Here is a 14219-nt window from a genome sequence, read left to right on the forward strand (position 1 = left end):
TAAGAAAATTATGGGCAAGGTTTAGAATGACCACAGAAACTTGAAGTTCCCCACATGAATAATAATTTTTAACATACAGTCCAGACTAAAGTGAGGCAAACTTAGTACTCTTTCGAAGTTCTCAATGGATCAACCATTGCTATCTCATTTATATCACATTAATCATCCTCTTGAGACTGCTGCTCTTTCTCCTAATGAATCTTCACACTGCTCCATTCCATTCCAGAAGAAAGAGTGAAATCATTCAAGAGGCCCAGGCCATAGGAAGGATTGGTAGCCAGCACCTATCAAGCATTTATTTTAACAAGAAGAAGAACCCATTTGCCAGGTCAATTTATTTTCTAGAGGAGTTTTGACTTCAGTGGGCCTTCAACTCCCACTTTCCATTTGAGTTCTTCATAGAATATAAGGCAGGTCGAGCTAACGGTGGATGTCATGCCATCCATATATGTAAGAATCCAAGTTAGTGTCGAAATTGCGGCTAATGTCATGCCAACCAGATGAGAGGAGCCAAAAATGGAGTCGGCTACAATAGTGTATGCCACTGAGAAGGTTATGATAGTACCCCAAGCTGATAGAAAAAGAAAGGTGTTAGCAGCAAAGTATTTCATAGGCAGCATGATATAGAAGTCTTCTGCGTCATAGCGCGTTGTTAAGACAGATGTGAAAAATGCCAGTGCTTGGCTAGAGAAGAAAAGGGTCCAGTTCAAGTAATCCATGAACATCTTGAACTTCTTATCATGCAGAAAGATGGGGATACCAGTGGTCTCATGGTTACCACCCGGCACTGTGAAGGTTGCAGCAAACAGAATGGTTATGATCAATGTGGATGTGATCACACATGTTTGTGCACTTTGTTTGAGCCATACCTCACCGTCTTTCACCAGGCCACTATGGGTTGCAGCAAACGACTCTTGAGCAGTGTGGCCATGTGAGTCTATGTGTGCCACTATATGAGGGGGACACACATGATTCACTCGCTGGGAAAAAGAGCCATGTTAATTCATCCAGTGTTAGCTTAGATATGTTCTTCCTCTTCTATTCAATATCAGTTTCATTTAGATAATAACATATGAAGATAACTCTACTAATCGCATGTAGATGCAACAAGTATATGAAGAGAAATTTGATCAAGGCCATACTCTAATTAATCCTTTTTTTTTTTCAGGATTATTTGAAGGTTAATTGGTACACATACTTTACCTTGAACCAGAGTAGCTCCCGTTGCATATATTGTGGACTCGCCAGTGTGTGGTATGGTGGATATTCCCCAAGCTTTGCTGCTAGATGCAAGATAGAGCGGCCGTGTCGGTCAATGCCCATGGCCATACTGCAGACAAGCGTGCCCATCGATCTCAACAACCAGAATACTTTCTCTCCCCTGTGCTCCACTGCTAGGTGCATTATGTTCTTCCCATCTTCATCTAGGAACTCTATTGCACTGGGAAACACTCTAAGAATTTCTCTCACAAGCTCCACTATATCCTTCCTTGCAGCCAAAACCAGAGGGCTTACCATCCCATTCCTTTTTGATAAAGATTCAGGGCCGGCATTAATGGAAGTCCTCAGCTCATAAGGAAATTGTCCATCGTTCTCGTAACTGTAATTCGACTCGAATTTCAACAGGACTTCTACCAAGTTTCTCACCCACTTGTGCTTTTGCTTCGTTTGGTAGATCCGTCCAAACAATGGGCAGCCTGCAAAATTGTTTGTTCCTATAAGTTTTTTTTATCTTTTTTAAAATTAACTTGGTACAGTTTGTTGCTCTAATATGTTCATCAATTTTTTGCCATAACATCAGTATGAAATTTTTTGGGTACCTACACTTGACTATGGTCACCTTTGATGAAGAAGCAAAAGGCAAGGAATGCTAGCAAAAGTTGTTTGTTGCCTTTATATCTTTGGTAAATACAGGCCCCTACCGTTTTTTAAATGTTAGATTTTCTAACTGATCAGTGTTTTTTAAATGCTAGATTTTTCTAAACGATGTGCAACTGAGGTATGACCATCACGTCCCCAACCCCTTTCCCGAGTTGTAAACTTTTTCTCACCGATCTGGACAGAAAAAGAAATGGTTTGGATTCTACGGGCGAATCCAGATGTAATGGAAACATTGAAATGTGAATTAAAATACGATCAAATATTCTTAACCTCTTTCGAATTTGATCGCCTTTGTGTCGATCTGCCTTTATCCTTTTCGCCCTTGTTTCATTTGGCCCTCATTAGGAAAAAATGAAACTTAAGCACTATGAAAATGGCCTTGCCTCCCATGAAGCCAATGCAAGGTATAACGGCCCCATGCTAACCAGCACTTAAATGAGAGGACGGTCTTGAAGTAGAAGTAAATTTTTTTTAAAATAAATATAAAATAATAACAAAGAAAAAAAATTATAGCAAGCAAGCTGGATAGTCCGGTTTTCTAACTGAATTGGTCGGTTCTCTAATAGAATTGAAAACCGGCTGGTTCTCATAAAGAGCCGCCTATTCTCATAAAGAACTGTCCACTTATCTGACAGAATGGGGCGATTATCATAGGGAACCATATGGGTCCTATTATATGAAAGGAACTGGGACGGTTCCCTCAAAAACCAACACAGACCGGACAATTCTAATTCGGATCAACACTTTCTAAAATGCTGATTTGTGCAAAATGACATTTTCTTTCTCATAGCTAGGGCTAGCAACGTGGTCTAATAAGGGTGAGGACCCTAAGCTTTTCGTTAACCCGTCGCCAGCCCAAGAGGTGGTTTGCGTTAGGTAAGCAGCTAGGGTAAAACTTTGCTACATCTTATCATGAATCCTAAACTAGAGCTAGCAAAGGGAAAGCTCTAGCTTGGCTAGGGCAGCCCTAATCCACCTTGGGATCTAGGCCTAGCCTAGGTAGGCCCAAATAGGACCGAATGGCTCCGGGCCAGCTCAGAGCCGCACCAACGTGGACTAACATGGTCTGGCCCAATTAGGACCACATCTGGGCTTTGGTTGATGGAAGTTTTCTTAAAAACAATATAAATGGACCAAGCGGGGCTGTGCTTGCCATAGCCCAAGGTCAGGCCCAGCCATCGGATTGTTGGAGCCCTTGTTTTTCGTAGCCAAGTCATGCCCCCTGCTCATTGCTTTCCATACTCATTTAAGTATTGAATTTCATTAAAAAAAAAATGTTTGAACATCATAAAGCTCAAGTTGAATAAAAAAGTTTGAGCATTATAAAATTCAATTTCATTTAAATCGACTCCATACATACCAAGTGCCAAGCTATTTGTCCATTCGGTTAGAGAAGAATTGCCATCATCTCTCCATCTATGGTCGATTGTCGTGCATGCAGGAGTCTCTATGTCCTCTCTAGCACTTATTGGCCTGCCTTTATATTTATCATATACTGGAATACCTGTATCAGAAATCAATAAACATTTTAATGCTCCCATGGATCGGACCATATTTGTCAGTATCTGATCGGCTACCAAACCGGTGAGAGGTTCCGTTTAATTAAAATTATTGGGTGAACGAGTTTGACCATATTTTTAAGAAATATATATATGTAAAACAAAAGTAATATCTTTAAAATAAGGTTGATGAAAATCAGATATGGAGGAGGATATTGGTATGGGGTAGATGGTACTACTGATCTCATTAAGAGTGGATCTAGAGTGAGCAGGTATTTCTACTTGCAAAGCAATGGTCATGGAAAGTTTCAAATGGATCATTGGGTAGCGGACTACTGTGAATTTCTTGTTTCATAAGTGGTTGGAGGGATAAACCATTAAAGTAGAGATTTCCAGAGGTGTTCCCTAAAGTTGCAATCCTTTGGTGAAGGTGGATAATATATCTCGAGACAAAATGGGCTTTTGAATTGGAATATTTAGTGCGACTTTAATCAAATGCCAGATACTGTTATTTAACAGTTGGCTCAATTATTAAAGGAAAAATTTTATATAGAGTTGAGGCTCTAAACAATCAAATTAGAGCTTACCTCAAAATTTTCAGTTGAAGACGTTGTTTTGATGCTCAAATATCTTCAAATTGATCATCTCGATATCAAGATGCACTGATATGGGAAAAAAAATGGATTTCAAGTTTTGGAAATAGTGCATCTTATGACGTATTTTTGGACTGCCAATTTCAAGATTTTCATGACCTGCTCGACCCTTAAATTTTATAATTAAAAATGAAAATATATTCTAAAGCCATCACAAAGATTTCCAGTTTTGAAACCACAGTTCTCAATACTATTTGAAGGTGCGCTTTACTTTAATTGTTATAGAGCCTCGGCTCTATACAAACCACATTTGTTATTAAATGAGTTGCAGGAGGTACATATTTCAAGAAATGTAGTAGATGAATCGGCTTGCCTACAAATTATTGTTTCATGATAGAGCAAGATGGACCGAGAGAAAGTCGAACAAAATCTAGAAATGGCATATTCCTCTTAGGATTCAAAGATTTTTGTCAATCCCAGGGAGAACTTTGACCGTTGATAACTTGAAAAAGAGGGGCAAGATTATAGTCAAAGTATGCTTACTTTGTAAAAAGGATGAAGAAAATGTACACCACTTATTCTTACACAAGTAGCCTGTGGATGTGGGCTGCTCATATGATGGGATGTTATTTACTTGGAATACATTCATATTCTGGAACATCTTTCACTTCTTTTTTTACTGAGGAGAGGGAAGATTATTTGGGAAATTTTTAGATCATCATTACAATGGGAAGTGTAGATGTAGAGAAATAAACGGAATTTTGAAGGAGGTAGCTCAAAAGAGAAGAAAATGAAAGACATAAGTATGCATAATGTTTCGTCCTAGTTTTCGGTCACTAAAGAGGGGGAAGGTATTTCTGAGGTGGACATTATACTAAACTTGAGGAATGTTATTCGGCAGTCGACAATCATTGTGAGGCCTAGAGGTAGGTGAACTCCACCTTTGCAAAGTAGTGTTACGCTTAATTTTGATGGAAATTCAATGGTGAATCCTGAACCAACAGGTATAGGTGGTGCAAAGTAGTGTTAAGCTTAATTTTGATGAAAATTCAATGGTGAATCCTGAACCAACAGGTATAGGTGGAGTGATACCGGGTAGCTGTGGTGAGGTTCTTTTTTGCTTTTTTGGCCCTTGCAACAATACTATAGTTAATAAGGCGGAGATTTGTGCATTGCTATATGGGCTGAAATTGGTCCAAGAGTGCTTCCTAAGTTGTTGTTGTTGTATGGTGGAAGGAAATTCAATGACTGTGATTAACTGGTGCAATACAGTATGGAAACCTGGCTTTAAGATTCAAGTGGCTTGAAGTGATGGATATTTCTAATGGGATGGAGGTTCTTTTACAACATGTATACCGCGAGGCTAATGACATTGCAGATGTGTTGGCCACGAGGGGGATTTATTATGATGAATGTGTAACTAGCAATGTATTACCTTTGTAAATCATTGTATTTTTTAGAATTATTAATAAAAAATATTAACCTTATTAAAAAAATTATATCAGAAAAAAAGTTTTTCCTACTTGGTTACACCGTTCAAAACGGGGACAATCCAACAAACTAAAATATGTTAAACATTCATTTTGATTGGTTTTCTACCACACATGGTTCTTACTTTGCATCGGATCTGTCAAGGCAATGGTTGATAGTAACACACGTCAGACCAAATGGTCTAGTCCTGTTTTAATAACTACGGATGAGACTCTTACTCTTAAAAATTAGAAGTCCTTTTTCTTTTTCTTTCTTTTTTGGGTAATTCAATCGGAAGACAACCCCTACCCATTTCTTCAAATAGTTTAAGAGTTAGTTTTTTTAAGATGTAAGTGGGGTCGTGTCAATGGGTATGAAAACCACAACATGGTGGCTAAGGTGTGGGGGGTGATACCACCACTCCCTTCTTTGCCGTCGAAGTATGCATTTTTGTGTGATAGACTTGTGTCATTCCCTATACTTCCTCACATGCTAATTGGAATAATTTTAACGTACATGCTCCAAACAAATATAAGCACCTGACCAAATAGAATATATGCATAACATGGCCATGGGCCAACAAACCAACGAGGGTCTAGTCCAATCAAAATTGGTTAGACCATTGGATAAACCTATTAAATCAAATTTCAAAAAAATAAACAAATAAATAAATAAATTTGAACCCTAGATATGGTCAAAATGAGTCCCTTCCAATAACGAATCTAGACTATTCATTTGGTGAATTTTAATATCATAGCATTTACAAACTCAAAATCTTTTTTATCTTTTTAACATTGTTCATCTAATCATACTAACGCCATTTAAAAAAATTGATAAAGAAAAAAAATCCTTCTAAGGCCTAGATCTGCATCTCACCAAAATGAACGGCCTATGTTAATTAAGCTAAAAACATACTTTCTAGGTTGTATTTTCAAATTTTTCTTTTTTTGATTGTTTATTAGAATGAAAATAGTGTATATTTCAAAATTTGGATCAAACAAAACACCCTAACATGGTTTTTGAAGGTTATTGCATCATATTACTATACAACCTTAAAAAATCCAATCCATGCCTCATAAAAAGATAAGGTTTCTATAAGTCAGCCCACTCATATGTACATGTACGGCCCCCTTCTAAAATTCACCTTAAAGATGGATTTTTTATCGGATTAATCATTTAAGCCAAGCTGATCATAAATATATAAAAAAAATAGAACGCTAAAATATGCTTTATTTGGTAAGTTTTTGGCTCCATCTATATCTGATTTAACCTAGTGCGCTTTACACAGCATCCATCTAAAGAGTCATAGAATACTTTTCCTTCATAAAATTGACACTACATTTTAGGAAAAATAAATACAGTTTTAAGAGAGAGAGATTAAAAGTCCGATGAAGCATATTAACAGTAGATGGACTGGTTCTGAAAATTTTATCGATTTCTTTTATTAGTATACTCGTTTTTTGTCGAGATATTTAATGCCACTTGAAAGATAAAAAGTTGGAAAGGGCTATTGCAAAAGAAGTTTCGAAAATTGGGTGTCTGTATGATTGTTTCCCTATAATATAAATGCTTTTATTCATATTGGGAACCTAAATGAACATAAGAGCATTTTATAATTTGGTCCCACTTAAATATCTAAGACAAATGACAAAAACACATTGATCATTCAAGATTCGCAATATAGAATTATAAAATAATAAAAATTCCCCTAATTGTTCAGAATGTGAAATACGTAAATCGAACATATGCTATGCTAACTAAATCTTAAGCTAATTGTTATAGTTAATAACTTACATGAATAAATGAGCTTTCCAATGGTCTCCAACACAACCCAAGAGGAGACCGCAATATTAGTGGAATAGTACATGGTTCCACTCTTGAATGCCTTTGGGGAGCTTCCTAAGATATGCATTGGTGTCATACCCCTCTCATCTCGTGCATGTGCCAAAGTCGGATATCTTTCTGCTATCTCTAGTGCCAAATCTACAGACAAACAAACAGGCTCATAATTCTTGCAAACATATAAAAATCATTGTTTTTGTTAGTATTAGAGTTATAACAAGTACCCTTGATAGAGCGGAATTGCGGACCAAGATTCGTATAGTCGATCCCAAATAGTTAGAAAAAACGCTTTGTTGATGATAATGATAATGATGATGATGAAAGTCACGATAAGTTAATATTCTTCTCAATTTCTATTTCAACTTCATTTTTTTTTTAGTATAACTTCCTTATATTCTTGGAATTCCAACCAAGCTTACTTATTCTTTTCTTTTTCTTTTTCTCTTTTTATTATTCAATGAGGAAGACAGGCCCCTACCCATTTTTTTCATATAGATTACGAGTTAGCTTTTCTGAAGGTGTCAGTGGGTAGGATTGGAAACCACAACATGGTAACTAAATATAGAGGTGCTACCACCACAACCCAACCCATTTCCTAAACTTTCTTATTCCATTTGTTTCATGATTCTTGCATGTTACTATGGCCATTTCATATTTCAACTGGACACAATAAAATTCCACAATGAGCACAAAGTGTGATTTGGCTAGCAATAAAGATGAGTGTTAAGAATTGGACTTGGGCTTGGTTGGTTAGTAGTTGATGTTAGCAATGTTATATTTCAAGTTCAATTCATATTACTGAATTAGTCAACAAAAATAAAAATAAAGATGAGAGCTTTAAGGAAGTGGGTTCAAGGCTAGGTGGTCAGGATGGGGGGTACCACAACGTGACACCTTGAGATTCATTTTCATGTCATATGTAGGACATCCCTTTTTTTTATTGAACTAATCACAAATAATAAATAAATAAATATATATATATATATATATATATATATATATATATATATTAGAACATTTTGGTTATAGATATGTTTGGAATTGTTTCACTACATGGGTTGATTTTTAAAAAAAATTATAAAAAGGTTGTGGGACTTCCAAAATGGAGTTCTAGTTGAAGTACATTGAATGGTATTAAATGAGCGGGTGATGGGTTTGTAGGCTGCCCTATGAAACCAGGGTCAGGGCCACAACATTTGGCCCATAGGCCGCTCTTGGGCTGGGATACATCGACCCAAGGGCCAGGTTGGGCCAAGCCGGGCCTAGGCCAAGGGTCAATGCTAGACCGCCACCCCGACTTGTCTTCTCTTATATTTGTGTTTGCGTCTTGTTGACTAGGCCTCCTGCCCCACCCTGAACCACGGCTGCTTTGGACCACTATGTCTAGCTCTCAAGGACCCGGACACAACCTAGGCCTAACAGTTGCCCGTCCTAGGTTCAATTTTCCAAAGTCATCCAAAAAATGTGACTGAAATCAGATAATGCTTCCAGTTGGAGTATATCCATCAGATCTAACAAACGAACTATTTGAAACATTCATAAAAAATTTCAACTAAAAGCTTAATCTGAGCAATACCATAGAATTCTTCAATTATAGCAGCATGAAGGATGGTAGCACCACTGTTGCTTCTCACGCAACCCTCAACCCTCCCTACCATAGTGAGATATGCAAAAACAGCCTTATGACCATACTTTGCAGCGACAAAGATCGGAGTCTCTCCACTATGGTTACGAACCGTAACTGATTCTGGCTTCTTCCTTAACACTGCCTGAGCCTTCTCGATGCTCCCAACCATTGCCGCCACATGGAGAATCGTATTACCTTGTTCATCGACACAGCTCAAAGCGTCCTCAGTTGCCATCTCCAAGAGCTTGTTGAGGACTTTGACATGGCAACATTGTGTGACTAGGTGAAGAATTGTGCAGCCAATGGACGTATCGGAGGCGTTTTGGTTATTTGTTATCTCCTGGTAGAAATTGTGCAGGGTTTCACATTCCTCATTTATGGAAGCTTTGTACATCTTTCTTTTCTGCATCTCATTTATATCTACATAGAAACCATCAATACTCACATATTTGACATGAAAATTATCAGTCCTTCAGAGGCTTCCATGACTAAGCTCAAAATATTGTAGCAATGTAGAGAACTCAAGAGCATACGTGATACAAGAAAGTAAAAGCCATCACATGTTTTTCTAATGGAATTTGGCTTTGTAACCATTTAACAGAACCGCACAACATGGTTGAACCACAACTCAGGCCCTGTTCCCTTTGACACCAGACCTCGGACTGGGTCAAAGAGGCCGTAGCCCAGGCCCAGCCATGGCCCTACCGGACATGTCAGGCCGCACTAAACAAAAACAAAGAAAAACAACAAAGGGAAAGGAATAAAAAAAAGGGTCGATCCGGGCCAAGCCGGTCCTGTCTTGGCCCTGACGTCTTGGCCCTGGCCCATCCCTCGGGCCATATTTTGTGGCCTGAACCCTAATTTTTTAGGGCCGGGCCACCCGGCCCTTGCCACCCTTACTTAAATGTGGCTTGCGCTTCTCTCTTCCTCTAGGGTTCCTTAATGATCATGAAACCTTTTCAAGGGTCCCTTAATGATCATGAAACCTTTTCAAGGGTCCCTTAATATTCCTCTAGGGTCCCTTAATGATCAAACCTTTTCAAGGATCTAGTTATGATAGAATTTATTATAGATCAGCTCATGGCAATTAGAATCGATGTGACCTAGATTCAATTTTGGAAATCTGCTTTTTGATGGATTAGGATTTAAATTATTCTTTGAATTTGAATATAATATATTGTTAAACTTACGTAGCCGAACTAATATTGGATGAGATATATTACATCATCTGTGTTCACAATCCATAAAAATCAGCAAAGAAAAAAGGTGACAAACTTTTAATGGAATTGCTCCAAAATTATGACAGTATGCATTTTTCATTACAACGCATGTTGTTTTGACGCATTTACTCATCCCTCCAATGATGACCAAAAATGTGAAAAAGAAATTAGGAAAATATTACTTAAGATGGCTTAACGCATCAAACAATTAAAGGTGCGATATGCATAGAACCTAGGCTCTTAACAATCAAATTAGAGCTGCCTTCAAATAGTGTGGAGAAATATGGTTTCAACAATGGAAATCTTTATGATAGCCTTAAAATATATTTTCATCTTTATTTATAAAGTTTAAAGCTTCAAAACTAGTGTAGATCAATAGATCTATAAAAACATGAAAATATTGAAAATTGACGGTCTAAAAATGTGTTACAAAATGCATTATTTTCAAAACTTTAAATCCAGTTTTTTCTCACGTTCATGTATCTTGATATTGAGATGATCAATTTGAGGATATTTAAACATCAAAATAACCTTTTCTAATGAAATTTTTGGGCTAACCTCTAATTTGATTGTTTAGAGCCTCGGCTCTATATAAACTTTTTCCAACCATAAAGTAGGCTGTTAAATCAACAATTTTATCGACAAAGATTTACGACATACAAATTCTCTCAATTAGGTACTTCCATAGGAGTTTTATTAAAAAGACCTAAATTTCTCTTGGGTTCTTAACCCCAAATAAGTGATACTTTTTGGTAATTTGAATCACTTAAGTTATTTGAATAAAATAACCTAAATACCCCTACTTATTCTGTATTCCAATTACGAAACATGTTTAGATATTAAAAAATACTTTCTTGGACTGAAAGCTCTATAACGTACAATAATTTTTGTACCTTCACCCCTCTGAAGTTACCTGAGTGAAAAACAAATAAATGTCCTTACTTGTAAGCGGTCCCAAATTCATAATAAGATTTTATAATAAAAAATATGTTTCGAGTTGAGAACTAAAAACAAGGACTATTTGGCTCATTTTGACCATGTAAAATATGTTATCAAATTATCAAAATAGCCTCACTTGATAAGAATTCCAAAATTTGAACAATGGTAGTTTACTCATTTTTTAACAAAATAATTAAAGAGGTACCCACATTTTTCAGCAAGTTGGTTGATTTTAAAACCTCATTGATTTTTAGGGAACCTCCTGGGTTCTCTTGGTTATAGACAGAGGACACCGTTTGAGCAATGTAATTTACCATATTCAGGGATCCATAATGGCTCATGGAAAGCATGGCCTATCTTAGGAGGCCCTAAAAATGAAACGACACGGTTTCTATGAGTCCATATAGAAATGAGTCCCCTCTTAAAAACCTATTTTTGAGTTGGATTTTTTGACCTTATTTTTAAGGACACATAACCTCTAACACGGAGATCATGAATATCGATAAATAAATAAACTTTGAAAATTAAATAATAATTTTATAAAGAAATCATTTGAGCAGTTAGTTTGTCTGATTTTAGATGGACCGCCCATATGCACCCATCTTTAAAGTGGATGCTTTATACCTCTGGGGAAGCAAATGTAGAAATGCATCCCTCCGAGTCATGAAACGATTTTTCGGAATAAAATATGGAAAAGTATCATACATTTTATAACATTGTTTGTTCAAAAACATGCTACTAACAATTCTGACAGTCAATGTCGCAACCGACACACTGTCGAGGAGCTGTTAGCATATTGTTCTTAAACAAACACATACTACAATTTTTCTGTCTCACAGAAGAGTATTTATGGCATGAGAAAGCTTACCACAAGCATGGCTTCTTGGAATTTGATTCCTAAATCTTGTTTTTTTCAAAGAAGTAAGAATGTACCATGCTTCCTTTGCAGTTTTAGCAGTTGATATATGAAGAAAGAGTTTAGGGTTTATGGAGGTCTTGAGGATGTAAAGAACCTTCCCATCCTTTGCACTCCATTCCCTCTTTTCATTCTCATCATTTGTTTCTTCACTCTCATAGGAGTCAGAGATTACATCAAGTAAGCTATGTGCCTTCAAGTAAGAATGCATGCATGATTTCCAGTAATTGTAATTCTCATAGTCATCTTGCAATTCATACTTGAAAGTGGAGAACTGAGCAATATCACCCATTCAAATGCAAGAGAACTCTTTAAGAATGGAGAGTGGGGGTGGTTTGGATTGTTTGAGACAAGATGTATGACTACTTGTAAGAGAGGAGATAGAACCTGTTGAGTGTGCTTTTAGTGAGAGAGGGGGGTGGCTGTTATGGATAACCAAGGCCAGGGTATATATAGAAACATGTGTAAGCTGATGGTGTGAAGTGTAGTAGTAACAAATAGGGGTGTAGATGGCCTGGCCTGGCCCGGCGGGCTTGGAAGCCCCGGCTGTACATGGAGCAGTGTTTGCAAGAGAACTCTTTTTGTATTTCTTTTATTTTTTTAACACTTTTTGGACTGGCTGGTACCTGCCCGGTTAGTTCGGTTGAATTGGTCGGTTTACCGGTTACTCGGATTCGGCCCTTGACCGGTTTCTGAGGCCAGTATGATTTTTGGAACACTGAGATAGAGTGTGTTTTGGGCCCTTTGTAGGGCAGTTTAAGCCAATTGGTTTAAAGAAGTGGGCCTTACTATTAAAGCCCGAGAGGTTGCAATTATATGACTTTTCAGTTGAACAAGATACAAAATGGGCCAGCCTGATCTCGTGGACTTGAAGGCCTGTCCGAACATGGGCAGATTTTGTAAGACCGTTTGATTGGGCAGGTCTCTGCCTGTTTAACGGGTCCAGTATCAACTTTGTCGAGGTCCAGCCCGCTCACACCCCCCTACCAAGTGCGCTGATGAATCGGAAAGATAGTTATAAAGCTTGCGGGTATCTAAGAAAACCTGAAGTAAGAAGGATGTTTTCTTGAAGGCTTCTTGAGAAGGTTTTTCATGTGAAGGCTTTTGAGGAGAAAAAGTAGATTGCAGCATGTTAAAACAAAAAATAATAGCTTCTTTGTGACTTTTCCAAAAATTTTCTTTTTTACTTCTTTTTTTTTTTTTCCTTTTATAACACCATTTTCTGTTTATAGCATTATAAAACATAAACATCAAACCTGTAATCCATTTTCGTGTGGACATTTTCTGAACATCCGACGATGTTTATTGTAGTGTTCTTAGTGGATAGTAATCGTTTACCTTTGGTACAAGGAAGTCACAATTACTTATAACTATCCAATGTGAAATCTGACGGCTTAGGTGTCCTTTAAAAAGAATTTCTTTCGATCGTTGTGCCTAGTTAATATAATAAATACAGCAGCCTAATTTCATATCGAATGATTAAGATTAATTGTGAGCTTCATGTACTAAATATATATAGTGTCATTATGTACTTTTCCTATTAAAAATTGAGCGCACAATAATCCTTTCCTTTCAAGGATGATCCAACAGCAATTTTATATGACCTCAATTCTCAAAAACAAAGATTGAACTCAGTACTTGACACGGTCCCGAGTCCGAGTTATTCATACATACTCAACTAGGGTCTCGAGTCCGACTTGTCCATACATACTCAACTAGGGTCCCAAGTCCGAGTTACCCATACATACCTGAATCTTACTGAGACTCCCTGAGTCTGTACAAGTTATAGCACTAATCCATATATTCATATGCGTGTATCATAACAAAATTATAAAAATTACACAGGGACTCTCATGCATTCTTATGAAAATGGAAGAGAAAATGGTATAGATTTTAGATTGTATGTAGCACGTTATTTGTATATTACATGTAGCACTCACTATCCTTTTGTGTGTGGATTTACCCATAAAATAAAGAAATTTAAATTCTGTCTTTTGATTATGTGATGACCTTTATATAATATATAGTATTCTAAAAAACGTGCACCTTTGTGAAAGTGGAGAAAGAGATTATGAACTCAAGAAAATATTTAATAATGGATGAGAAAGAATGAGGGGACTTTGCGTGAAAAGATTAGGATCTGAGGGGAAAAGCTCACTGAGATTTGATTAGGAGAAAGATGGGTTTTACAGTGGCTCCCTGAAAACCTGAGAGATTTAATGGTGAAGCAAA

The 14219-nt window shown here is 37.1% G+C and overlaps 1 protein-coding gene across 5 annotated transcripts; it reads right to left on the bottom strand.

Annotated features, from left to right (window-relative positions):
• LOC18447208 (uncharacterized) lies at positions 1-13454 on the bottom strand. Of its 5 annotated transcripts, XM_020675315.2 has the most exons (7): positions 11940-13454; positions 8862-9332; positions 7238-7426; positions 3242-3385; positions 1204-1697; positions 870-980; positions 413-571 (listed from the first exon to the last, which is right to left on the bottom strand). In XM_020675315.2, exons 1-7 carry the CDS (start codon positions 12277-12279, stop codon positions 554-556), a joined length of 1767 nt encoding a protein of 588 aa, XP_020530974.1. In that variant the 5' UTR covers positions 12280-13454; the 3' UTR covers positions 413-553. The 5 variants fall into 5 exon arrangements, with proteins under 5 accessions (XP_020530975.1, XP_006857371.1, XP_088728468.1 ...); XM_020675316.2 differs by lacking the exon at positions 870-980 and having other exon boundaries at positions 1-571; XM_006857309.3 differs by having other exon boundaries at positions 1-980.
• Between the last annotated feature and the right edge of the window lie 765 nt (positions 13455-14219).

This window comes from Amborella trichopoda, chromosome 7 (genome assembly GCF_054954075.1).
Source record: "Amborella trichopoda isolate Santa Cruz 75 chromosome 7, AtrichopodaSantaCruz75HAP2 v2.0, whole genome shotgun sequence".
Classification (NCBI taxonomy): Eukaryota; Viridiplantae; Streptophyta; class Magnoliopsida; order Amborellales; family Amborellaceae; genus Amborella; species Amborella trichopoda.

Coding starts and splice junctions, on each gene's coding strand:
- LOC18447208 (XM_006857309.3), bottom strand. CDS start 12,279: ATGGGTGATATTGCTCAGTTCTCCACTTTCAAGTATGAATTGCAAGAT. Junction 7,427..8,861: donor TATAATTGAAGAATTCTATG/GTATTGCTCAGA, acceptor GTTTGTCTGTAG/ATTTGGCACTAGAGATAGCA. Junction 1,698..3,241: donor GACAAATAGCTTGGCACTTG/GTATGTATGGAG, acceptor ACAATTTTGCAG/GCTGCCCATTGTTTGGACGG.